At 44.2% G+C, this 27,425-nt stretch overlaps 1 protein-coding gene across 1 annotated transcript in view; it reads right to left on the bottom strand.

Moving 5' to 3' along the window:
• Positions 1-27,425, bottom strand: part of LOC126412127 (synapsin) — an 861,195-nt gene that overhangs the window by 564,960 nt on the left and 268,810 nt on the right. Inside the window, exon 3 of the mRNA XM_050081568.1 lies at positions 17,474-17,762. Coding sequence (XP_049937525.1) covers positions 17,474-17,644 — 171 coding nt within the window. The 5' untranslated portion in view covers positions 17,645-17,762. The remainder of the gene's footprint in view (positions 1-17,473; positions 17,763-27,425) is intronic.

Here is a 27,425-nt window from a genome sequence, read left to right as displayed (position 1 = left end):
ACAGAAGTTAAAAGAACTCTCTGACGGCTCAGAATAATTCATTGTCGATATCAGCCACAGTTTAACATAAGCGTCGCGACACTCCGTCTCTTTTTTGTTGCCCATCGTGGTTGCAGCGGGTCAAGAGGCCAGGTAGTTATACTGTTAAGTTCAGAGAGAGCTTGTGAAAGCGAATCGTAATAGTTTATATTCGTCTGTAAAATTGATTTTACAAACGGGAGCGTCTGTAGCGCAATAAATTGCAGCAACAACAAGAAGAAGCCACCACATTTGCCTTTTTTTAGATTTCCTAACAACCCTAGGAGACTAGAACCGCTATATTACACAACCGTTTACTTATGTATTTCTTGTAAGCTACAGATATTTACTGGAGAATTTTGTGTTCTTTAAGAAGAAAAAATTGCTAAAAAAAGCAGAAGACCTGATCTTTCGCAGAAAAACGTGAAGTTTTCTTTGCTACACTTCCTGTCTAATTAGTGAATGGAATGCAATACATATGTTATTTAACGTAGCACATAAGCCATCACAATTGTAGCTGAAGGGAAAAAAACACAGACTTGATACTAAAAGAAAAAAAGCTATAAAACTGTTTACCCACACAGAAGAAACCAATTCCTCAATTTTTGCTGCATCTGAGCGACAAACGGCAAGTATTTTCAACACTTTCGCTTTTGAAGCAAAAGTAATTACATTTACATAAAACAGTCGAGTGTAGTGTAACACTGTGTAAATCATTAGGCTCCCTACAAACTTGTTATGTGTCATGGGAAGTTATTATAGAACAGACACCAAAAGAAATATGTTCTTCTCATGCATGCTAATGTGTTTACATTCTCTTGTTTTCAGCGGAGTAAGCTGGAACTGTACACATATCCGAAAGTATATCTTCATCACTAAATTGTAGCTTATGTCACAGAATCATGGAGATTCGGATATTTTACAGGTATTTCATGATCACTCATATCTGTTGATAATTACTAATGCTAATTGAGCAGAAAAATGATTAAAAAGAAATTTTGATTTTATGGCTACTTTCTCGCTTCTTGGGGCTCTAGTGTCATACCAACTGTATGACAGTATCAATTTTCACAGCAGCGAGTGTCACGACTGTATTTGCTAGACTGTGATACCAGCGCCCCTGGCAGCTGACACGAGAAAGGCGATTGTCAGTTACCTCATAGCGATAATTACACATAATATAGTTGTATGTTCACGCACACACAACACAACTCGATGTTGTACCACGTTACACAGAAGCGCGCATCTATACATCGTGCTGTTGAAGTACCTATACATTATACAATTTTTACATTGCGCAACAAACAATATGGAAGTGTGGACTAAACACACTGAAGATTGTATGAGCATTGTACTCATTACTTTGAATCGGATCACAAAGGACATATTACCCAATGAAAGCATTTTCACAAATATGAGTGAGTAATGATGAATGAGGAATGAGGAATGAAAAGTCAAAGCGTAAATAGCTTTTTCAAATAGTAAATATTTTTCAGTAATTCGAGTAATATTCTTCAGACCAATAAATATGTAGCACTGCACACTTCCCGACATAGCCTACGTTGTTCCTCGGGGCTCAAACTACATCAGTACCAACGAAATCGGTTCAGCTCTTTGTTCGTTAAAACATCAGACACAGTTACTTTCGCATTTATAATATCAACGTGGACAAAACTTTCAATTGCGGTAACATTTTTCTGTGATCCGATTTTGTTGAAATAAAGCCTATACGGCGCTCTGAACTATACTCAAATTACCTGTCAAAGTCTCATGAAAATTCACTTAGTAGTTTTGGAGAAGCGTGTTCAAACAGATACTATAGTTTTCCAGATTTCTTTTTAGTACAGGTTTCCTTTTCGATGTTGTCTTGCGTATACTGCTACACACACGAGAAATCACATTTCAGGACTCTGGATTATTTATGTACCTTTTTGTTGTTGTTATTATCCAGGTTTGCTTTTCAAGGGCTGCCAGAAGAGATTTTATTGAAAAGTATCATAAACGCTCTCAAAAAACATGAACCGTGTGAAAAATAATAATGTACACTAATTTCTGGTTCCATAATTTCTTTCAATTTCCCCGATGTTATTCAATCTGTATATTGAGCAAGCAGTAAAGGAAACACAAGAAAAATTTGGAGCAGGAATTAAAATCAATGGAGAAGAAATAAAACTTTGAGGTTCGCCGATGACATTGTAATCCTGTCAAAGACAGAAAAGGACCTGGAAGAGCAGCTGAACGAAAAGGACAGTGTCTTGAAAGGAGGATATATGATGAACATCAACAAAAGCAAAACGAGGATAATGGAATGTAGTCGAATTAAATCGGGTGATGCTGCGGGAATTAGATTAGGAAATGAGACGATTAAAATAGTAAAGAAGTTTTTCTATTTGGGGAGCAAAATAACTGATGATGGTCGAAGTAGAAAGGATATAAAATGTAGATTGGCAATGGTAAGGAATGTGTTTGTGAAGAAGAGAAATTTGTTAACATCGAGTATAGATTTAAGCGTCAGGAAGTCGTTCCTGAAAGTATTTGTATGGAGTGTAGCCATGTATGGAAGTGAAACGTGGACGATGAATAGTTTAGACAAGAATAGAATAGAAGCTTTCGAAATGTGGTGCTACAGAGCAATGCTGAAGATTAGATGGGTAGATCACATAACTATTGCGGAGGTACTGAATAGAATTTTGCAGAAGACAAGTTTGTGGCACAACTTGATTAGAAGAAGGGATCGGTTGGTAGGACACATTCTGAGGCATCAAGGGATCACCAATTTAGTATTGGAGGGCAGCGAGGAGGGTAAAAATCGTAGAGGGATACCAAGAGATAAATACACTAAACAGATTCAGAAGGATGTAGGTAGCAGTAAGTACTGGGAGATGAAGAAGCTTGCACAGGATAGAGTAGCATGGAGAGCTGCATCAAACAAGTCTCTGGATTGAAGACCATAAGACATAACAAACAGTTGCAATTCTTGAACACCGTCTGACTTCGAATATAATACATTTTCTTGAGAGCGAAATGCTTTTGTCCACAAATCAATATGGATTTTGAAAGCATCGCTCGTGCGAAACTCAGCTTGCCCTTTTGTCACATGATATCCTATAAACAATGGATGGAGGGCAACAGGCAGATTCCATATTCCTGTATTTCCGGAAATCGTTTGGCACGGTGCCCCACTTCAGACTGTTGACGTGGTCCGAGAGGTTCCGAGATATGTGTGAGTGGCTCGACGACTTTTTAAGCAATAGATCAAAGAACATTGTCCTGGATGGCGAGAGTATCACAAGGAGTGTCTTAGGGAAGTGTGGTAGGACCGCTTTTATCCTCTGTATACATAAATGACATGACGGACGAGGGCAGCAGCAAGTTACGGCTATTTGCTGATGACGTTGTGGTGTACGGGAAGGTGTCGTGGTTGAATGACTGCAGGAGTATAGAAGATGACTTACACAGAATCTCTAGTGGTGTGATGAATGGTAGCTTGCTCTAAATGTAGAAAAAGTGAAGTTAATACAGATAAGTAGGAAAAATAGTCCTTTAACGTTTGATTACAGCATTGATAGTGTGCAACTTGACAGAGTCATGACGATTAAATATCTAGATGTAACGTTGAAAAGCGATATGAAATGGAATGAGTACGTCAGATTCGTAGCTGGAAAGGCGAATGCTCGCCTTCATTTTATTGGGAGAATTTAGTGAAAGTGTAGCTCATCTGCAAATCGTACGACTCATAGAATGCTAGTGTGACCTATTCTTGAGAACTGTTCGAGTGCTTTGGATCCCTACCACGTCGAATTAAAGTAAAATATCGCAGAAATTCAGAGGAGTGCTGCCAGATTTCTTACCAGCAAGTGCGACTAGCACGTAAGTATTATGGAGATCCTTCGTGAGAATGGGAGTTCATGGAGGGGAGGTGATGTTTTTTTCGCAAGGCAATATTGCGGAAATTTAGAGAACCAGCATTTGGAGCTGACTGCAGAACGATTCTATTGTCGCTAACGTACATATCGCGTAACGACCATGAAGATAACACGCGAAAGATAAGGACTCATACGGAGGCATGTAGACAGTCATTCATTTTTCCCTGCCATGTTTACGGGTATAACAGGAAAGGAAATGACTAGTATTGGTACAAGGTACGCCTCCGCCATGAACCGTACGGTGGTTTGTGGAGTATGCATTTAGACATTAGTATTTCGTAGTACAGTATTCACTTTTGAAGTAATGTAATGGAGTATTATGTGCTGTCTGTAAATATGTGTTGGTTGGTAGTGTTGCACAATCCCCTGAGATAGGAACGCGTCGAATGCCAAATCCGAATGCCACGTCCTTTCAGTATGTTTCTTTTCCACGACGTTCCTATGCCCAAGTCTTTCCGCTCTTCTGTGTCTCCTACACTGATATTGGAACATCATGACCACTGCCCACCACGAGACTGATGCGACGTGGTAGAATTGGTGGGTAAGTGATGCAATAAGGAATATAAATAACCAGAGTAGAGGCTAATGGGGAATCATTCCACCTACGATACGAACCGTAATTTGAGATGTCGACTGACATAACAGACTATCAGAAAGGACAGATTGTTATGGCTCGGTGGTTGAGAATGAGCGTCTCGGAAACGGCGAACCTGGTCGCCTGTTCGCGTGCTATTGTCTTAATCATCTATGGAAAGTGATTGAAGGACTGCGAACCCACAAGTAGGTGGCAACGTGTTGGACGCCTATGCACCATCACAGGAAGCGGAGTTCGGAAGTCTTCCCTCTTTGTAAAGCGGGACAGGCGGCGATCGTTGGCAGATCTGGCGATAGAGCATTATGCTGGTGCAGGAACAAGTGCTTCGCAACACGTTGTTGATGGGTGGTTGGATCAATGGTGTTAAAAGGACCAAACTACGAAGTTATCGGTCACTTAATCTTTTGTTTGTCAAGCCAGGAATGGTCTCCCAAGACCAAGGACACAAAAGACAAATCACAATGGATCCGACTGTATCCGAGAATTAAGAAACAGATAGAAGCAAGTAGAAGCGAGAGAGGGATAAAAGAATGAATGAAACTCAACTGCAATACTCTTGATTTATGATTCTTAAAAGTTCAGAGAAGTGAGTGCTTAATTCCAACGACAACTTGCATTTATTTTTAAAAGTGGACACTATGTATCAGAGAGTATATAATGCAACTGCGCGAAGGTAGTTATTATTTCTTATGGTGTAACAAAAATGTACGCCACAAGTTGCTGGACACATTTATCACACGCAGCCGAGGAAATTATGATACATGAACAACAGTCTGGAAACGTTTTGTTTCCATGTTACAACTCATTCTCTTCAACTCATTAATCATGGGAAACACACGAGAACATAACGGTAGAATCGTGGGGAATATGCACTCTTGGTGACCTCTGGTAACGTTGTCCACCGCCAATCATCGACAAAGATTTTCTGTAAATGTTTGGGCCGGCATTGTTGGCGACTGTTCAGTAGGGTCTCACTTTCTTCCACCCAGGCTCAACCGATAAAATTAGGATAATTTCGTAGAGAATGTTCTAACTGACCTGTTAGTAGATGTGCGTTTAGCTGTGCGACAAAACATGTACTTCATGCACGATGGAGCACCTTCTCATTTTAGTGTTTATGTCCGTTGGCTTCTAAATAACAAATCTGGTGACAGATGGATAGGTAGAGATGGACCAACCTAACCTAACCTAACCTAACACCTGGCCTCCACGCTCTGCGAACCTAGATACAATTGAGTTTTATTTGTGGGTGATTTTGTAAGCTCTTGTGTGTGGAACCCCAGTACAAGACGTTCAGAGTCTCAGCGCCCGTATTATGGAAGGCTGCGAAAGCATAAGCAATACTCCAGCGATACATCAGAGCATCCTAGATTCACTACAACGGCGGGTTGATGCCTGTCAATGGCCACAGAGGGCATATCGAAAATCTCCTGTGAGAAAGAGTTGATGGGGTATGCTAGTTCTGTTCGTGTGTATTTCCCATGATTAATGAGTTGGAGAAAATGAGTTGTAACACGGAAAGAAAGCGTTTCCAGGACCATATTCATGTAACTAATTTATTCGTCTAATTGTGAGGAATGTGTCCTGCCGTTTGTGCTGTACATTTTTTTTACACCCTGTATATCTTATTCAAGTGAAGAATATTTCAAATTAAATAGTGTCCACAAGGAATTCGGCGACATGCTAACTAAGTGTTTTTTTAGTGAAAAATATTGCGAATAGTCGAATGGACGGCTCTTAAAATATTGCAGTGAAGCGTGATCTCTGGATGGAGATACCAGTGGAAAATCAATGGATCTGCTGCGGTCCTTTGAAATTAACAATATTTGCTTGGTACCTTATGAACTATGGAACTAATGCCCACATTGAGACCGCGACAGCATATAACAATTTGTTGTCATTGAATTACTGAGGGATGCATGTGAGATGCAATCTTCGTGGGTGTAGCTCGCGATCTGACGAAGAGTAGGTACGTTGCCTTGCATACGTACTGCTGGCTGAGTGACGAAACTATCCCACATTAATAAGATCTGACCAGTGCACAGTGAGAGTGGCGTGCCCGACTTGAAGGGAGCAATGTGGTCGCATGTTGGCGCGATTCTGCGAACAGTGCAGACTAATTACTTACAAGGAAAATCATTTACTACCAAAAGTGCATGAAAAAATTATTTTAAAATATGTGGATTGTCTCACGCGTGAATTTTAGTTCTTTGATTGTTGTGAGCCCACGACGTTGTGTACATGGTTTTCTTATCTACACCAACCTCAACGACACAACAATATAATTAGCATTCCCTGTACAACTTCTACTGCGTCAGTTCTCAGACTGCCCAAGCCTGGATATCCGAATTACTTATACTGGAAATCCATGGCAAAAAGCAGTACTTGGTCAAGAATCGAAGCCACTTCTATCATAACTCAGGAACACAACACCTGGAGTGAAGACCCCACGCTGATACAACTTTTAGAAAGCTGTATTCTTTGCCGATGTATTGAAACCCATTTGTGACGCCCGCGTAGACTGCAGTCTCAGTACATATGAGTGGAGTACCGTGGAGGCCGTGGTAATACATGATTCAGTACGTCAATGTGACCTCCTCCTATGTTCGAAGTCATCGTTCAATAATCCTCACAGACGGCAGGTTGCAACACTAGCTGAGGAGGGTGCGTTAAGCGTGTTAAGAGGTCTCAGAAAACAATGCACTCGTTGTCGTAATGCGGAAACGGAACGATTTACATAACGTCCAAAAGGGCAAGATCATTAGCTTTCGGGCAAAGTGTGGATACTCGTTGTCGTAATGCGGAAACGGAGCGATTTACATAACGTCCAAAAGGGCAAGATCATTAGTTTTCTGGCAAAGTGTGGAAACATTTCCGAAACTGCTGAGTTTGCAACTGTTCGTGTGCCAACGTTATTATGGCATGGCGCCATCCAAAACTGGCGCCGAGAGAGCTGTGGTGCACCACGGACCGTAGATGACAGGGTTGAACGATGGCTGCAGAGATGTAGGCGAATGGACGTGGAACTGTTGAGCAGCTGATGGCCCGGATGAACCAAGGCGATACCAATAGTGTCTCCTGTGTACTTCGCTGTGTACGGGCCTCCGCATCAGGCGATAATTCATGAACCCAAGCAGACCGCTGTCCTTCGGCAACGATGACTGAAATTTGCACGCCACTGTCGGCCTGGACGTCCACTGAGTAGTGACAGGTGGCGTCTCTAGATGAATCACGTTTTCTGCTCCATCGGACAGATGACCGTTGGCGTGTATGGCGTGAAACGGCTGAAAGCGAACACCCTGCAACCAGGAGAGAGCGTTATGGTCTGAGAAATGGTTTGGTGGTATTCTGTGGGTAATCTTGTCATTCTGGAAGGCACGCTTGATCAACACAAGTATGCATCTAACCTTGTGGACCAAGTCCACTCCCACTTGCAGTTTTTTTTAATCCTCAGCACCGTGGCATGTACCAGCAGGACAACGCAAAGTGTAACAGCTCTCACTGTCCTTGCATATTTCGAAGAGCGTCAGAATGAGTTTGCCGTACTTCCCTGGTCACCAAACGCCCCGGATTTAAACCCAGAATCTGTGGGACCACCGCGATCGGGCTCTTCGCGCCATGTATCATCAACCTAGAAACCTGGTGCAGGTGGCCACACCCGTGTCGGTACCTTCCAGAACTTCGCTGATATCTCTTCCTGCAAGTCTCGCAGCGGTCCGCCCTGTAAAAGTTGGCTATTCAGGCTTCTGACAGGTCGTAATATAGGACATAAAATCCCGTCTGAGGCCTACGATCATTTTTATGTTAATAATTGGTAACCAATGCTGTACGATCTCAATAAAGTCATGAGATGTTCAATTGACTCTTTTATTAGAACATGTTACGCGTTTCGGGATTACATCCATCTTCAGACATCACAAACTTCAACTCGTGCAGCGTATACTCTCTGCTTCAAGACTGCTCGTGTCGCAGCCATACGTTATTTGACACTTTCTTTGATTTGTGAAGGCTGTACGCCTGGTTGGTTAGGAAGGAGTTGAAGTTTGTGATGTCTGAAGATGGGTGTAATCCCCAAACTCGTATCATGTACTAATAAAAGAGACAATTGGACATCTCATGACTTTATTGCGATTGTACAGCATTGGTTCCCAATTATTAACATTTTGACAGGTCATCACATACATGAGTCTCGACAGTGTATTTGTAAGAGGAAGGTTTTCCTTAAACCGTCGAAGATTGCACGCATACATTCCTGGTTTGACGAACTCTCAGGCACCAAACTGCAAACTGACTGCCACGCTAAATCACTTTATGCCAGTTACATAGAAAATGTCTGGAGCCATTTGGAACAGCTAGTGAACCCGCAATTTGGTAGCTCTGCGGGATCTAATCAACGAGTGGCTTCAGATAGTTATGGAATACCTGAAGAAACACTTGGACACTCTTCCTGGCAGCAATGAGGGTATTATCAAGGCTAAAGTCAATGTTACACGGCGTTACTTTGATGTGTCTTACGAGTGAGAAATTTCTTGTCCGGTACATTTAGTAGCTGCGATCACTAACCGATAAGAAACGTACTGTAGTGAAATAACATCCACAGTTTTAATCTATTATTTTTAGATATGAAGCATCCCCTCCAGGGGCCAAAGGAATAGTCCATTAACATGTTAATTAAATCTTTGTGCCTGTTTCAAAGGAAGCAATACGCTGCGATTGTGCTGAGGCCTTTCGTCATGGCTATGCCTCCAAATGTCAGTACGTGCTCCTTACTAAGTAGCAGTAAATCTTGTGGCGTTTAATGTTTCTTTTGGCTACATACAAAAGTCTAGTAAACTGAGTTCTGAAGGCCGCGGTCGTCTCCTACAGGTTTTTTTGCTGTCTGCCTAGGACAATGCGAAATTTTACATCTATTGTTCGCGTAAGCTTTAAAGTTCTGGAGGAGAGCCTGTTATCTGTTATGTAATGTATTGGAGAACGCTTTGACAAGCGCCACATGCATTACAACAGCCTTGTATCACGCTGTTGAAACAAAAACAATCCACACATCTGAGTAGAAGACCCTGACCATGTGTATCTCACAGAATAACTTGTGTAAAGCGAACTGACATGTAAAATTATGTTCACGAACGAATAACGATTCCAAAATGTCTTTATGTAGTCGGTGACAATAACGACTCGATAAAAGACAGTTCACAGATGTGCTGCTGAAATTATTGAAAATGTCTGGAGCCATTTGGAACAGCTAGTGAACCCGCAATTTGGTGGCTCTGCGGCATCTAATGAACGAGTGGCTTCAGATAGTTATGGCATACCTGAAGAAACACTTGGACACTCTTCCTGGCAGCTGCTGAAATTATTGAAAGAATCGATGAAACGTAAATCGAATGGTTTTTGAAGTCGTTTCTTCACAAAATAATTTTGCTTTCTCATTTATACCACGCCCAGTCTACACGAAAAAATCAAAAAGAGTAGCATTTTTATGTTCTGCAGTTATTATTTACAAAATTGTTAAGGCTTTCGTGGCCAGTTGTTGAGAAATTACTTGTTGGCTTCCGAATCGGGTTTTTCGGCCGACGTTGGTTAGATGATCTTCCCCTTTCGCCATTACGAGTGGCTCACATTTACAAAGCTTCACTTTCCGCTGGTGGTTGTCTGCCACCGCCGGAGAACCCGTAAAAAAAGCCAGCGGGTAATTTGTCAATTACTATGTATCGAAGCACAAACCAGTGTTCGACTTCTTCAGGCGTCATGAGTTGTCAACTTTGTTTATGTAATATAAACTGTGTAGTGTATTACCAATATCTATAAGTAAGTGTGTTCTTGGGACATTCAGTAATCACCTGTACAGTCACTTTGGCTTCGGTGGCCAGAGAGAGTGGTTACGTGTGTGTGAGTTGTGCTTGCGTGAATGTGTGTGTGTGTGTGTGTGTGTGTGTGTGTGTGTGTGTGTGTGTGTGTGTGTGTGTGTGTCTGTTGTCTACTTCAGAAGGCCTTTTGGCCGAGGGCACAGAAGTTTAGGTATCGTGTTTGTTGTGCCTGTCTACGACTCAGCATTCCTCTACATGGTGTGTAACAATCTATATACACTACTAACCATTAAAATTGTTACACCAAGAAGAAATGCACATGAGAAACGGGTATTCATTGGACAAATATACTAGAACCGACATGTGATTACGTTTTCACGCAATTTGGGTGCATAGATCCTGAGAAATCAGTACCCAGAACTAACTCTGGCCGTAATAACGGCCTTGATACGCCTGGGCATCGAGTCAAACAGAGCTTGGATAGCGTGTACAGGTACAGCTGCCTATACAGCTTCAACACGATACCACAGTTCATCAAGAGTAGTGATTGGCGTATTGTGACGAGCCAGTTGCTCGCCCACCATTGACCAGACGTTTTCAGTTGGTGAGAGATCTGGAGAATGTGCTGGCCAGGGCAACAGTCGAACATTTTCTGTATCCAGGATGGCCCGTACAGGACCTGCAACATGCGGTCGTACATTACCCTGCTGAAATGTAGGGTTTCGCTGGGATAGAATGAAGGGTAGAGCCACGGATCTTAACACATCTGAAATGTAATGTCCACTGTTCAAAGTGCCACCAATGCGAACAAGAGGTGACCGAGACGTGTAACCAATGGCACCCCATACCATCACGCGACGCCAGTATGGTGATGACGAATACACGCTTCCAATGTGCGTTCACCGCGATGCCACCATCATGATGCTGTACACAGAACCTGGATTCATCCGAAAAAATGACGTTTTGCCATTCGTGCATCCACGTTCGTCGTTGAGTGGACCATCGCAGGCGCTCCTGTCTGTGATGCAGCGTCAAGAGTAACCGCAGCCACGGTCTCCGAGCTGATAGTCCATGCTGCTGAAAACGTCGTCGAACTGTTCGTGCAGACGGTTGTTGTCTTGCAAACGTCCCCATCTGTTGACTCAGGGATCGAGACGTGGCTGCGCGGTCCGTTACAGCCATGCGGATAAGATGCCTTTCATCTCGACTGCTAGTGATACGAGGCCGTTGGGATCCAGCACAGAGTTCCGTATTACCCTCCTGTATTACCGTGCTGAACCCACCGATTCCATATTCTGCTAACAGTCATTGAATCTCGACAAACACGAGCAGCAATGTCGCGATACGATAGCCCGCAATCGCGACAGGCTACAATCCGACCTTTGTTAAAGTCGGAAACGTACTGGTAAGCATTTCTCCTCCTTATAAGAGGCATCACAACAACGTTTCACCAGGCAACGCCGGTTAACTGCTGTTTGTGTATGAGAAATCGGTTGGAAACTTTCCTCATGTCAGCACGTTGTAGGTGTCACCACCGGCGCCAACCTTGTGTGAATGCTCTGGAAAGTTAATCATTTACATATCACAGCATCGTCTTCCTGTCGGTTAAATTTCGCGTCTGTTGCACGTCACCTTCGTGGTGTAGCAATTTTAATGGCAATTACTGTACTATGTTGGTGAGCCTAGTCTTGTGACACTCGGGTACATGTCCTTTCATCAACTTCCTAGTCCTACTCATAACATTACAATGAAAGCGTACAGAATAAACTCCTATGTAGGAATACGGACCGGCAGGCAAGACTCTTTTAGGCTGCTGAGGTTGGACATAGCTTGTCTTGGTTGGGAGTAGAGCAGTCTGACCGTTCTGCAAATAACGTGCTGCATGTTAGCTGCCTGGCTAATAGGCAAGTAAGGCAAGTATTTTGTTTGGTCATCAGTTTTCTGACTGGTTTGACGCGAGCCGTCACGAATCCCTCTCGTGTGCTAAAGTTTTTATTTAGAGTAGCAACCTACGTCCTCAGTTATTTGCTGGATGTATTCCAATCCCTGTCTTCATTTACAGTTATTACCCTCTGCAGCTCCCTCTAGTACAGTGGGAGTTGTTTCCTGGTGTTTTAACAGGTGTCCTATCATTCTATCCCTTCTTCTTGTCAGCGTTCTCCAAACTTTCCTTTCTCGTCCACTCTGCGGAGAACATCCACATTCCTTACGTTATCACTCCACCTAATTTTCAACATTCTTCGGTCGCACCACACTTCAAATGCTTAGATTAACTTCTGTTTTTGTTTTTCCATGGTCCATGTTTTCCTCAAATTTAGGCCTTTGCTTGATACTAGTTGATTTCTCTTGGCCAAGAATGCCCCTTTTACCTGTGCTTTTTATGTCCTCCTTGCTCGGTTCGTTATGGGTTTTTATGCTACCTACGCAGCGAAATTCTTTGACTTTGTCTGTGTCGTGATCCCCAATACTGATGCTAAGTTTCTCGCTGTTCTCATTTCTTCTACTGATTACTTTCATCTTTCTTCGATTTACTCTTAGTCCATATTCTTTACCCATTAGATTGTTCATTCCATTCAACAGATCCTGTAATTCTTCTTCTCTTTCACTGAGGATAGCAATGTCATCAGCAAATCGTATCATTGATGTCCTTTCACGCTGATTTCTAATCCCGCAGTTGAATCTTTGTTTTATTTCCATCACTGACTCTTGACTAGATGGAACAGTACAGGCGAAAGACTACATTCCTGTTTTACACCCTTTTTAGTCAGAGCACATCGTTCTGGATCTCTCACTCTTGTTGTTCTCTCTTGGTTCTTGTACTTATTATGTACTACCCGTCTTCCCTGACGCCTTACTCCTCCACACTTCCCAGAACTTCAAACATCTTGCACCATTTTACACTGCCGAACGCTTCTTCCTGGCCGACAAATCCTGTTAACCTGTCATGATTTTTATTCACTCTTGCTTCCATTGTCAACCACAACGTGAGAATTGCCACTCTGGGACATTTACCTTTCCTAAAGGTAAACTGATCGTCATCTAACAGATCCTCAGCTCTCTTTCCCATTCTTCTGTAGACTATTCTTGTCAGCAACTTGGATGCATGAGCTATTAAGCTGATTGTGAGATAATTCTCACACTTGTCAACACTTGCTACCTACGGAATTGCGCTGATGCGCCAAAGAAACTGGCATAGGCATTTGTGTTCAAATACAGAGATATGAAATCAGGCAGAGTACGGCGCTGCGGTCGGCAACGCCTATATAAGACAAAAAGTGTCTGGCGCAGTTGTTAGATCGGTTACTGCTGCTACAATGGCAGGTTATCAAGATTTAAATGAGTTTTAACGTGGTGTTATAGTAGCGCACGAGCGATGGGACACAGCTTCTCCGAAGTAGCGATGAAGTGGGGATTTTCCCGTACGACCATTTCACGACTGTACCGCGAATATCAGAAATCCGGCAAAACATCAAATCTCTGACATCGCCACGACTGGAAAAAGATCCTGCAAGAACGGGACCAACGACGACTGAAGAGAATCGTTCAACGTGACAGAAGTGCAACCCTGCCGCAAATTGCTGCAGATTTCAGTGGTGGGTCCTCAACAAGTGTCACCGTGCGAACCATTCAACAAACATAGTCGATTATGGCTTTCGGAGCCGAAAGGCCCATTCGTGTAACCTTTATGACTGAACCACACAAAGCTTTACGCCGCGCTTGGGCCCGACAACTCCGACATTGGACTGTTGGCGACTGGAAATATGTTGCCCGATTGGACGAGTCTCGTTTCAAAGCGTATCGAGCGGATGGAGAAGTAAGGATATGGAGAAAATCTCACAAATCTATGAATCCTGCATGTCAGCAGGGGACTGTTCAAAGTGGTGGAGGTTCTGTAATGGTGTGAGGCGTGTGAAGCTGGAGTTATATGGATCCCTGATACGCTAGATACGACTCTTACAGGTGACACGTTTGTAAGCATTCTGTCTTACCACCTGCATCCATTCACGTCCATTGTGCATTGCGACGGACGTGGAGAATTCCAGCAGGACAACGCGACACTCCACACGTTCCCAATCGCTAGAGAGTGGCTCGAGGAACACTCTTCTGAGTTTAAACACTTCCTCCGGCCACCAAACTCCCCAGACATGAATATTACTGAGCATGTATGAATGCGTGGTTTAGCGGCGATATGAATTAATAAAATTTTCTCGGGCTTCCCGCCGCGTCAGGTGGTTAAAATCCCACAAGCTTTCGACCGAGCTCTCTTCAGTCATTGTCAAGTGGTAAGAATGACTGCTACGTCACCGTGGCCGCGTCGTTATATAGGCGCACTGATGGCTGTGACGCCACTAGTGCTTTCTTCCTCGCCATATGTTGTACATGTTTTCATCGCGCATGCGTGGCACCCGTTTTAACGTCGCGATGGCCGGGTCCCAGGCTGTGCTGAGCTGCAAACCGCCGTCCTTGTTGATGGTGTTTTCAGAGGATTTTATTTCAATAGCTTCTTTTATGACACCATCCCAAAATCCTTTCGTTCTCATAACGGCAGATGTTTCATCGAATAGAATTCGGTGTCCATTTTATAACATTTCATCAGTGGTCAGGTCTCCAGCAAAAATTCGACAGCTCATGAGGCCTGTGAAGGACGATCTGGGGCTTAGAACGCCTGGAGTGTACAAGATACCATGTCAGTGTGGCTGTTACTACGTCGACCAAACAGTACGCACTGTGGAGCAACGCCGGACGGAGCACGAGAGGTGCTTACGCCTACGCTATCCAGAAAAAATCAGCCCTGGCAGAACACGCCTGAGAAAATGAACACCGAATTCTATTCGACGAAACATCTGTCGTTATGAGGAGAAAGGGATTTTGGGATAACGTCGTAAAAGAAGCTATTGAAATAAAAACCTCAGAAAACACCATCAGGAAGGACGGCGGTTTGCAACTCAGCACAGCCTGGGACCCGGCCATCGGGAGGTTAAAACGGGTGAGACAGACGCGGGATGAAAACATTACCATATCTGGCGAGGAAGGGAGCACTAGTGACGTCACAGCCAGCAGTGCGGCTATACAGAGTGTTACAAAAAGGTACCGCCAAGCTTTCAGGAAACATTCCTCACAGACAAAGAAAGAAAATATGTTATGTGGACATGTGTCCGGAAACGCTTACTTTCCATGTTAGAGCTCATTTTATTACTTCTCTTCAAATCACATTAATCATGGAATGGAAACACACAGCAACAGAACGTACCAGCGTCACTTCAAACACTTTGTTACAGGAAATGTTCAAAATGTCCTCCGTTAGCGAGGATACATGCATCCACCCTCCGTCACATGGAATCCCTGATGCGCTGATGCAGCCCTGGAGAATGGCGTATTGTATCACAGCCGTCCGCAATACGAGCACGAAGAGTCTCTACATTTGGTACCGGGGTTGCGCAGACAAGAGCTTTCAAATGCCCCCATAAATGAAAGTCAAGGAGAACGTGGAGGCCATGGAATTGGTCCGCCTCTACCAATCCATCGGTCACCGAATCTGTTGTTGAGAAGCGTACGAACACTTCGACTGAAATGTGCAGGAGCTCCATCGGGCATGATCCACATGTTGTGTCGTACTTGTAAAGGCACACGTTCCAGCAGCACAGGTAGAGTATCCCGTATGAAATCATGATAACGTGCTCCATTGAGCATAGGTGGACGAAACTAAAATGAGCTCTAACATGGAAATTAAGTGTTTCCGGACACATGTTCACATAACATCTTTTCTTTATTTGTGTGTGAGGAATTTTTCCTGAAAGTTTGGCCGTACCTTTTTGTAACACCCTGTATACCGACGCGGCCATGGCGACACAGTAGTCATTCTTACCACTTGACAGTGACTGAGGAGAGCTCCGTCGAAAGCTTGTGGGATTTTAAACACCTAACGCGGCTGGATGCCCGAGAAAATTTTATTAACTATTGAGCATATCTGGGATGCCTTGCAACTTGCTATTCAGAAAAGATCTCCACCCCCTCGTACTCCTACGAATTTATGGACAGCCCTGCAGGACTCCTGCTGCCAATTCCCTCCAACACTACTTCAGACATTAGTCGAGCCCATGCAACATCTTGATGCAACACTTCTGCGTGATCACGGGGGTACTACACAATATCTACCTAGTAGATAGTGTCGGAAGTTCCATGCGGCTTTTCGCGGATGATGCTGTAGTATACAAAGAAGTTGCAGCATTAGAAAATTGTAGCGAAATGCAGGAAGATCTGTAGCGGATAGGCACTAGGTGCAGGGAGTGGCAACTGACCTTTAACATAGACAAATGTAATGTATTGCGAATGTATTGTATGATTATATGATAGCGGAACAAACACTGGTAGCAGTTACTTCTGTAAAATATCTGGGAGTGTGCGTACGGAACGATTTGAAGTCCAATGATCATATAAAATTAATTGTTGGTGTGTCGGGTGCCAGGTTGAGATTCATTGGGAGAGTCCTTAGAAAATGTAGTCCATCAACAAAGGAGGTGGCTTACAAAACACTCGTTCGACCTATACTTGAGTATTGCTCATCAGTGTGGGATCCGTACCGGATCGGGTTGACGGAGGAGATAGAGAAGATCCAAAGAAGAGCGGCGCGTTTCGTCACAGGGTTATTTGGTAACCGTGATAGCGTTACGGAGATGTTTAGCAAACTCAAGTGGCAGACTCTGCAAGAGAGGCGCTCTGCATCGCGGTGTAGCTTGCTCGCCAGGTTTCGAGAGGGTGCGTTTCTGGATGAGGTATCGAATATTTTTCTTCCCCCTACTTATACCTCCCGAGGAGATCACGAATGTAAAATTAGAGAGATTCGAGCGCGCACGGAGGCTTTCAGACAGTCGTTCTTCCCGCGAACCATACGCGACTGGAACACGTAAAGTGCCCTCCGCCACACACCGTTGGGTGGCTTGCGGAGTATAAATGTAGATGTAGAATATTAGGCCGGTGAACCAGTTTCTTTGACTCTCCAGAGTATGTGGATGATGTTAGTCTTACAGTCTGACGGCTTATCTCCGGTATCATATACTCTGCAGACCAAGATGAAAGTTGTGTCAAATGACGCCCACACGCAAAGTTTCCAGGGAGGTTGTACGCACCTGGAAGTTGTAGACGGCGTGCAGCGAGTTGACTGAGGGCACGCCGCCGAACTTGAGACCGAGCAGCAGGTTCTTGTGGTCCTCGGCGGCGTCGCGCAGGTTCTGGCGCACGAGGGCGAAGTCGGGCCGGAAGGAGCGCGCGACGCGCGTGCCGTTGCGGAAGACCGCCATGCTGACCGTGGCGGCGCCCTGCTCGCCGCCAGCCACCAGCGACAGCTCGCGGAACTCCGCCTGCTCCACGCGGATGTCGTAGTCGCCGTGCAGCCGTCGGCCGCGGAAGTACTTGGACCTGCGGGCGCGTCAACAGCGAGCTCTGCAGTCACACCGCCGTGGCCGCAAACACACACACACACACCCACACACACACACACACACACACACACACACACACGCACACACGCACGCGCAAACGCACAGTTGGTAGAATGTATCATTTGCTGCGCCCCGGAAAATGTTCGGCGCGTGAATTGTGAGTTTATTGGATCAGGATCCCCTAAAAGAGGTCAATAAATAAATAAATAAAATATTGTTGTTGTGGTCTTCAGTCCAGAGACTGGTTTGATGCAGCTCTCCATGCTACTCTATCCTGTGCAAGGTTCTTCATCTCGCAGTACCTACTGCAACGTACACCCTTCTGAATCTGTTTAGTGGATTCATCTCTTGGTCTCCAATGGCCAATGGTTCCAATGGCTCTGAGCACTATGCGACTTAAATTGTGAGGTCACCAGTCGCTTAAAACTTAGAACTTCTGAAACGTAACTAACCTAAGGTCATCACACACATCCATGCCCGAGGTAGGATTCGAATCTGGGACCGTAGCGGTCGCTCGGTTCCACACTGTAGCGCCTACAACCGCATGGCCACTCCGGCCGGCTCTTGGTCTCCCTCTGTGATTTTTACCCTCCACGCTGCCCTCCAGTACTAAATTTGTGATCCCCTGATGCCTCAGAACATGTCCTACCAACCGGTCCCTTCTTCTTGTCAAGTTGTGCCACAAATTCCTCTTCTCCCCAATTCTATTCATTACCTCCTCATTAGTTACGTAATCTACCTATCTAATCTTCAGCATTCTTCTGAAGCACCACAGTAGAGGCCGCGCAGGAAACGGTGGCTGATGCACAGGGACTAATTTTCGTCCAAAGATCTGGGCAAGTTTATTCGTTTGTTTGGAAGGGGAGACCGACAAGTGTTCTCCATTTTTCGTCCGGTTAGCGATGACATAAAAAGAGTTTTTGCTTTGCTTACAGCTTTATATGTCAATTTCATGATGATTTGACCATCATTGCGTTAATTGTCATAATTATAGTGATGTGTAAGTGGAAGTAAGACACTGTGTGAAATTCGGAAAAGTTTGCAATGACAACTAGAGGTCTCTATGATTTTGCGTTTGTTGCGTATTACATAATATGTCTTCGCATGTGAAATTTAGCTAAAATATTGAATTTTTCCTTAGGCTTGGGTAGAGGTATCTATCTGCCACCAGTCTCGAGAAAATTGATTTGATGTAGCACACTCATTTGCGTTCGCACTGCGCTGGCGATAAAGCCGGAGTGAAATATCCACAACATTCCTCGTATTACATAAACGGTCTCTGATATCAAAATTAAATTTTGACGAATGATAGCACGCGAAGAGAAGAGTATTTTGCCGTATCGTTATTGCATAATACATTATTATCTACTATGTTATTGCACTAACTGGAGACTTTTTCGATCAAAGAATGTAATTTTTATGGCCATCGATAGCTGTGAAATGAGAATTGCTGTGGGTTATGGAACAAAATTAGTGACGACATTGCAGGTCTGCCGGCCGTGGTGGCCGAGCGGTTCTAGGATCTACAGTCTGGAATCGCGCGACCGCTACGTCGCAGGTTCGAAACCTGCCTCGGTCATGGATGTGTGCGATGTCCTTAGGTTAGTTAGATTTAAGTAGTTCTAAGTTCTAGGGGACTGATGACCTCAGAAGTTAAGTCCCATAGTGCTCAGAGCCATTTTCGAAAGTAAATCGCTGTATTTTCGGCGGGATTCTTTTTAGATACTAACCAAAGCAGAGGTCGCAGTAAATCTTTTCGAATGGTCACAATGCAAGTGTGGGTGTGGAGGGCCCCCACCTAATATTTACAAAATATCTGAGCGTGGGCTTCAGTTTAGAACGGCACTTCCCCTCCAGCTCTCGGCATTTTCCCTACAAAGTGTACCCATATCTCCCACCATTACTGCTGCCCCCATGCATACCCTGCCATCTGTGCGTCTACCGGCCACGGGGCATTCTGCGTGGACTGTAATAAAGAGCTTTATAACAAATTGTATCTTTTTTTTTTTGTCATCAGTCTACTGACTCGTTTGATGCGGCCCGCCACGAATTCCTTTCCTGTGCTAACCTCTTCATCCCAGAGTAGCACTTGCAACCTACGTCCTCAATTATTTTCTTGACGTATTCCAATCTCTGTCTTCCTCTACAGTTTTTGCCCACTACAGCTCCCTCTAGTACCATGGAAGTCATTCCCTCATGTCTTAGCAGATGTCCTATCATCCTGTCCCTTCTCCTTATCAGTGTTTTCCACATATTCCTTTCCTCTCCGATTCTCCATAGAACCTCCTCATTCCTTGCCTTATCAGTCCACCTAATTTTCAACATTCGTCTATAGCACCACATCTCAAATGCTTCGATTCTCTTCTGTTCCGGTTTTCCCACAGTCCATGTTTCACTACCATACAATGCTGTACTCCAGACGTACATCCTCAGAAATTTCTTCCTCAAATTAAGGCCGGTATTTGATATTAGTAGACTTCTCTTGGCCAGAAATGACTTTTTTGCCATAGCGAGTCTGCTTTTGATGTCCTCCTTGCTCCGTCCGTCATTGGTTATTTTACTGCCTAGGAAGCAGAATTCCTTTACTTCATTGACTTCGTGACCATCAATCCTGATGTTACGTTTCTCGCTGTTCTCATTTCTACTACTTCTCATTACCTTCGTATTTCTCCGATTTACTCTCAAACCATACTGTGTACTCATTAGACTGTTCATTCCATTCAGCAGATGATTTAATTCTTCTTCACTTTCACTCAGGATAGCAATGTCATCATCGAATCGTATCATTGATATCCTTTCACCTTGCATTTTAATTCCACTCCTGAACCTTTCTTTTATTTCCATCATTGCTTCCTCGATGTACAGATTAAAGAGTAGGGGCGGAAGACTACAGCCTTGTCTTACACCCTTCTTAATACGAGCACTTCGTTCTTGATCGTCCACTCTTATTATTCCCTCTTGGTTGTTGTACATATTGTATATGACCCGTCTCTCCCTATAGCTTACCCCTACTTTTTTCAGAATCTCGAACAGCTTGCACCATTTTATATTGTCGAACGCTTTTCCCAGGTCGACAAATCCTATGAAAGTGTCTTGATTTTTCTTTAGCCTTGCTTCCATTATTAGCCGTAACGTCAGAATTGCCTCTCTCGTCCCTTTACTTTTCCTAAAGCCAAACTGATCGTCACCTAGCGCATTGTCAATTTTCTTTTCCATTCTTCTGTATATTATTCTTGTAAGCAACTTCGATGCATGAGCTGTTAAGCTGATTGTGCGATAATTCGCGCACTTGTCAGCTCTTGCCGTCTTCGGAATTGTGTGGATGATGCTTTTCCGGAAGTCAGATGGTATGTCGCCAGACTCATATATTCTACACACCATCGTGAATAGTCGTTTTGTTGCCACTTCCCCCAATGATTTTAGAAATTCTGATGGAATGTTATCTATCCCTTCTGCCTTATTTGACCGTAAGTCCTCCAAAGCTCTTTTAAATTCCGATTCTAATACTGGATCCCCTATCTCTTCTAAATCGACTCATGTTTCTTCTTCTATCACATCAGACAAATCTTCACCCTCATAGAGGCTTTCAATGTATTCTTTCCACCTATCTGCTCTCTCCTCTGCATTTAACAGTGGAATTCCCGTTGCACTCTTAATGTTACCACCGTTGCTTTTAATGTCACCAAAGGTTGTTTTGACTTTCCTGTATGCTGAGTCTGTCCTTCCGACAATCATATCTTTTTCGATGTCTTCACATTTTTCCTGCAGCCATTTCGTCTTAGCTTCCCTGCACTTCCTATTTATTTCATTCCGCAGCGACTTGTATTTCTGTTTCCTGATTTTCCCGGAACATGTTTGTACTTCCTCCTTTCATCAATCCACTGAAGTATTTCTTCTATTACCCATGGTTTCCTCGCAGCTACCTTCTTTGTACCTATGTTTTCCTTCCCAACTACTGTAATGGCCCTTTTTAGAGATGTCCATTCCTCTTCAACTGTACTGCCTGCTGCGCTATTCCTTATTGCTGTATCTATAGCGTTGGAGAACTTCAAACGTATCTCGTCATTCCTTAGTACTTCCGTGTCCCACTTCTTTGCGTATTGATTCTTCCTGACTAATGACTTGAACTTCAGCCTACTCTTCATCACTACTATATTGTGATCTGAGTCTATATCTGCTCCTGGGCACGCCTTACAATCCAGTACCTATAAATTTATAAATGTTCATCACTGAAAACTTTTTCTGTCCACTTCATCAATTTTTTCCAGATTTTTTTTTCCATATTGAATTTTTCAATTTTGTTATGAAAATCGTTATCAGAAGTGTCAGAACCCCCCACATTGAACCAATTTTTGACCATATTGAGCAATTTTGAAGTTTTGGTCAAGTTTTCAGTATTTTGGACCAATGTGCGTGGCCAGACAATAGAGAAGAAGACTCGCCAGTGTGCTGTTCAAATAAGCCACTGGAGTAATGAAGATAGTCTGACTACCTGCCTCATAGAATTCGGGCGACGCACTTCTACCCGTGGCGTAGAAGCCGCGAGTCTTAGGAAACATCACGTGTTCAGTTCTGTCTGCAAGAAAGTATTGAATCCAATCGTTAAAAAAAATGGTTCAAATGGCTCTGAGCACTATGCGACTTAACTTCTGAGGTCATAAGTCGCCTAGAACTTAGAACTAATTAAACCTAACTAACCTAAGGACATCACACACATCCATGCCCGAGGCAGGATTCGAACCTGCGGTCGTAGCGATCGCTCGGCTCCAGATTGTAGCGCCTAGAACCGCACGGCCACTCCGGCCGGATCCAATCGTTAGTCTGCTCCGATACTCCGTAAGCTCGTATTTTTTTCCTTGAATGGCAATGCGGGACGGTGTCAAATGCCTTACTGAAATCAAGGAACACGGCATCAACCTGAGCGCCGTTGTCCACTGCGCTGTGGATCTCGTGGAGAAACAAAGCGAGCTGAGTTTCGCAGGATCACTGTTTGCGAAACCTGTGTTGATTTTTATAGAGGGATGCTCATTTTCCAGAAACGTCATAATTCTTGAGCATAAAACATGTTCCATAATTCTACAATAGATTGATGCCAACGATATAGGTCTATAATTGTGTGGATCTGTCTTACGGCCTTTCTTGAAAACGGGAATGACCTGCACTTTTTTCCAGTCGTTAGGTAGCAGTCGTTGCTCGAGTGATCTACGATAAATTACTGCTAGAAGAGGTGCAAGTTCTTTCGCATAATGTCTGTAGAATCTTATAGTTATCTCATCTAGTACTGACGCGTTTCCACTACAAAGCGGTTGTAGCTGCTTTTCAGTTTCCCGATCGGCTATGTCAATATCTGCCTTTTCGACGTTCTTATGACGATTAAAATGAGGGACAGTGTTACGATCTTCTGCGGTGAAACAACTTCGGAAGACCGATTCCAGTATTTCGACCTTCTCTCTGTTATCTTCCGTTTCGGTGACGGTGTGGTCAATGAGAGATTCAATAGATGGTTTTGACTCACTTACTGCTTTTACATGCGACCAAAATCCATTAGGGTTTTGCTCAGGTCGGTTAACAACATCTTGTGTGTGTGTGTGTGTGTGTGTGTGTGTGTGTGTGTGTGTGTGTGTATGTGTGTTGGCACTAAGCACTATGGAACTTAACATCTGTGGTCATCAGTCCCCTAGAACTGAGAACTACTTAAACCTAACTAACCTAAGGACATCACACACATCAATGCCGGAGGCAGGATTCGAACCTGCGACCGTAGCGGTCGCTTGGCTCCAGACTGTAGCGCCTAGAACCGCACGGCCACTCCAGCCGTATCCAATCGTTAGTGTGCTCCGATACTCCATAAGCTCGTATTTTTTTCCTTGAATGGCAATGCGGGACGGCGTCAAATGCGTTACTGAAATCAAGGAACACGTCATCAGCCTGAGCGCCGTTGTCCACTGCGCTGTGGATCTCATGGAGATCCAAAGCGAGCTGAGTTTCGCAGGATCTCTGTTTGCGGAAGCCGTGTTGATTTTTATAGAGGGATGTTCATTTTCCAGAAACGTCATAATTCTTGAGCATAAAACGTGTTCCATAATTCTACAATAGATTGACGTCAACGATATAGGTCTATAATTGTGTGGATCTGTCTTACGACCTTTCTTGAAAACGGGAATGACCTGCACTTTTTTTCCAGTCGTTAGGTAGCAGTCGTTGCTCGAGTGATCTACGATAAATTACTGCTAGAAGAGGTGCAAGTTCTTTCGCATAATGTCTGTAGAATCTTATAGGTATCTCATCTAGTCCTGACGCCTTTCCACTACAAAGCGGTTGTAGCTGCTTTTCAGTTTCCCGATCGGCTATGTCAATATCTGCCTTTTCGACGTTCTTATGACGATTAAAATGAGGGACAGTGTTACGATCTTCTGCGGTGAAACAACTTCGGAAGACCGATTCCAGTATTTCGGCCTTCTGTCTGTTATCTTCCGTTTCGGTGACGGTGTGGTCAATGAGAGATTCAGTAGATGGTTTTGACTCACTTGCCGATTTTACATGCGACCAAAATCCATTAGGGTTTTGCTCAGGTCGGTTAACAACGTCTTGTGTGTGTGTGTGTGTGTGTGTGTGTGTGTGTGTGTGTTGGCACTAAGCACTATGGAACTTAACATCTGAGGTCATAAGTCCCCTAGAACTGAGAACTACTTAAACCTAACTAACCTAAGGACATCACACACATCCATGCCCGAGGCAGGATTCGAACCTGCGACCGTAGCAGTCCCGCGGTTCCTGACTGAAGCGCCTAGAACCGTTCGGTGTGTGTGTATTGTGTATTGAACCGAGGACCTAGAAACGACGGAGAGACGACGTCCGTCCCCGCCTTAGCCCTCAGTGGTTCTCAACCCCACAACAGACTACAGCAGTCCATTTACCCCACCGTCACCCCACACCGAACCTAGGGTTTTTGCGCGGTTCGCCCCACCCCCGCTGCGTACATGGAGGCAGTGTTTGCGCAGCAATCTCCGACATACTGTAACTGAGGCGGATTGAGGGGAACCAACCGGCATTCGCTGAGGAACGTGGAAAACCGCCTTAAAAACCACCCACAGGCTAGCCTGCACACCGGTTCTCGACACTAATCCGCCGTACGGATTCGTGCTGGGGACCGGCGCGCCTTCCCGTACGTTAGACCGCGCTCTAGCCGGGAGGATCTGACAACGGCTTACTTTCATTATCATTCTCTCTTTGCTCTCCTTGCGCTCGTTTTCGCTTCGTTCAGCTTTTGTACGTCGGCTAGGTTTTCAGTTCTCTTGAATCTGAGATGAAGTACTCTTTGTTTACGTAGCGCTTTTCTAACGCGGCTATTAAACCATGGTGGATCTTTCCCATTCCTTAAAACCTTACTCGGAACATACTTGTCCAGGTCGTATTAAACGATTCCTTTGAATTTTTTCCATTTGTTATCCACATCTTTGTCCTGATGGTGTGGATAGACAGTGCGTGCGTGGAGGTCCACGAGAGTGGCCTCTCAGGGAGAGGGGAGCCTGAGAAGTGATTTCGTATAATACGTAGTATAGAGCAGAGACGCACAATAAAATCGATAGTATTTGTGTAAAGATTAATTTCTGATTAAATTTCATATTTAGATGACACCACTTACTCTTAGAGTATCAAGAATTATTACGGAGACATCGAGTGGTGTTGGAGATAATTAAAATTTTCATCAAGATGCATTGCCGATATGGCAATAAGGTGACTGTTGGCCAAGTGTGGGACATTTACCATGAATTTTCACGACTGCTAGTGTTTTATTGGGGTTGGGGTGTTTGGGGGAAGAGACCAAACAGCGAGGTCATCAGTGTGGTCGAATTAGGGAAGGATGGGGAACGAAGTCGGCCGTGCCCTTTCAAAGGAACCATCCCGGCATTTGCCTGGAGCCATTTAGGGAAATCACAGAAAACCTAAATCAGGATGGCTGGACGCGGGATTGAACCGTCGTCATCGCAAATGCGAGTCCAATGTGCTAACCACTGCGCCACCTAGCTCGGTAGTGTTTTATTCAGGAAACTGATCATGTGAAACTCGTGTCCCTGCTAATGGACTTATTAATACAAGAAGGCATGACTGTGATTTCTGAAGTGAATGTGTTTGACTCTGATCCAATAGGGACAATTAATTGGTATTTTTAAAATGGGCTAAATTTTTAAAAAAGATTGAGAGACTAAACTGAGGAACTTTTTTTATTTCTCTTCGCTTCATAAAAGTCAAAGCAGTCCCAGACTCAGGATATGAGCGTAGGGGAGCAGATTCAGGAATCCTGCACAGCCGTTCTAGGCAAGGCTTTAGTCGAGGTGGTGCGCTGCTGCCTTCCTCACACTGTTTTGAAGTGTCAGGTGTATATCTGTGTCGTGTGGATGGCTGTGATGAGTATTTTTACAGTATAGTGTTGGGTTTGTGTTGTGATGGACGAAGGGAAGGAAGGAGGTGAATTCCGACGTCAGGAAATGGCCAGCTTCTCTCGAAAAGCACCAAGGGGCGGCGGAGCTCAAAGTTCCCATTCGTCGGACGGATCGGCATCAACCGCTGTGAGGCACTGCAGAGAGGTTCGGAGTTTAAGCCAGGGTACTGGCGAAAAATCTGGTGATCGGGAACTTGACGCCACCACCTGTTCTCTCCTTGCTGGCCAAATACTATCAGTGAAAATTTTCTGCCCCTAGGATTCACGCTGGCTGATCTCCAAGTCGAGCACCACTGTGGAGGCGTGCGTTAGCGACCTCGGGTAAGGAGCCGGGTGCTGATAGTACAGGACAATTCAAAATGAATATAACACTTACGAACGGCTATAATAATTTAATACATTGCGTTGCATCGATAAGAATTACAGAAAATGTGAAAGAAATTTCAAAATTTGGCTAGCTGTACTAATGCAGTGAATCGGAAATCGGCGCACTTTTTCAATCAACATCTGCCAAACCTCTGAATCGGTCATGTTGGACACGATGCTATGTTCTGATCTTAGCCAGCTAGATCTCCAGATCTGGCACAAATGGATTTCTTTTAACTGGATTATGCTAATAATGATGTGGTACCTCCATGTAAACCACAAACAGCAAAGACGTTTCAGCATAGCGAGTAATCTCTGTGATACGTATAATCTTTATTACCCGGTATCCATCTGGTATCACAGAGGTGCTTGCTAGATAGTGTAATGTAAGATCTAAATCGACTGCTAATAAAATAAGACCCCATAAATAGTGCTTCAGTTGTCATTGACGCTACTTAAACGTGTAGTTACAGCTGTCGCCCAATGATCTATCGGAAAAAAACTATACAGAGAAAAAAAAATGTGACTACAACATACGTGAGTCATTGCTGGAATCGGTAAACTCCTACAAATACCTAAGAAGCTGAAGATATATGAAATACGATCACATAGTCTCATTCATAGGTAATGCAGTGGGCAGACCTTGGTTCAAATGGTTCAAATGGCTCTAAGCACTATGGGACTTAACATCTGAGGTCATCAGTCCCCTAGACTTAGAGCTACTTAAACCTAACTAACCTAAGGACATCACACACATCCGTGCCCGAGGCAGGATTCGAACCTGCGACCGCAGCAGCAGCGCGGTTCCGGACTGAAGTGCCTAAAACCACT

Source organism: Schistocerca serialis, chromosome 7, assembly GCF_023864345.2.
Source record: "Schistocerca serialis cubense isolate TAMUIC-IGC-003099 chromosome 7, iqSchSeri2.2, whole genome shotgun sequence".
Lineage (NCBI taxonomy): Eukaryota > Metazoa > Arthropoda > Insecta > Orthoptera > Acrididae > Schistocerca > Schistocerca serialis.
This window is presented reverse-complemented; position numbering and strand designations above follow the sequence as displayed.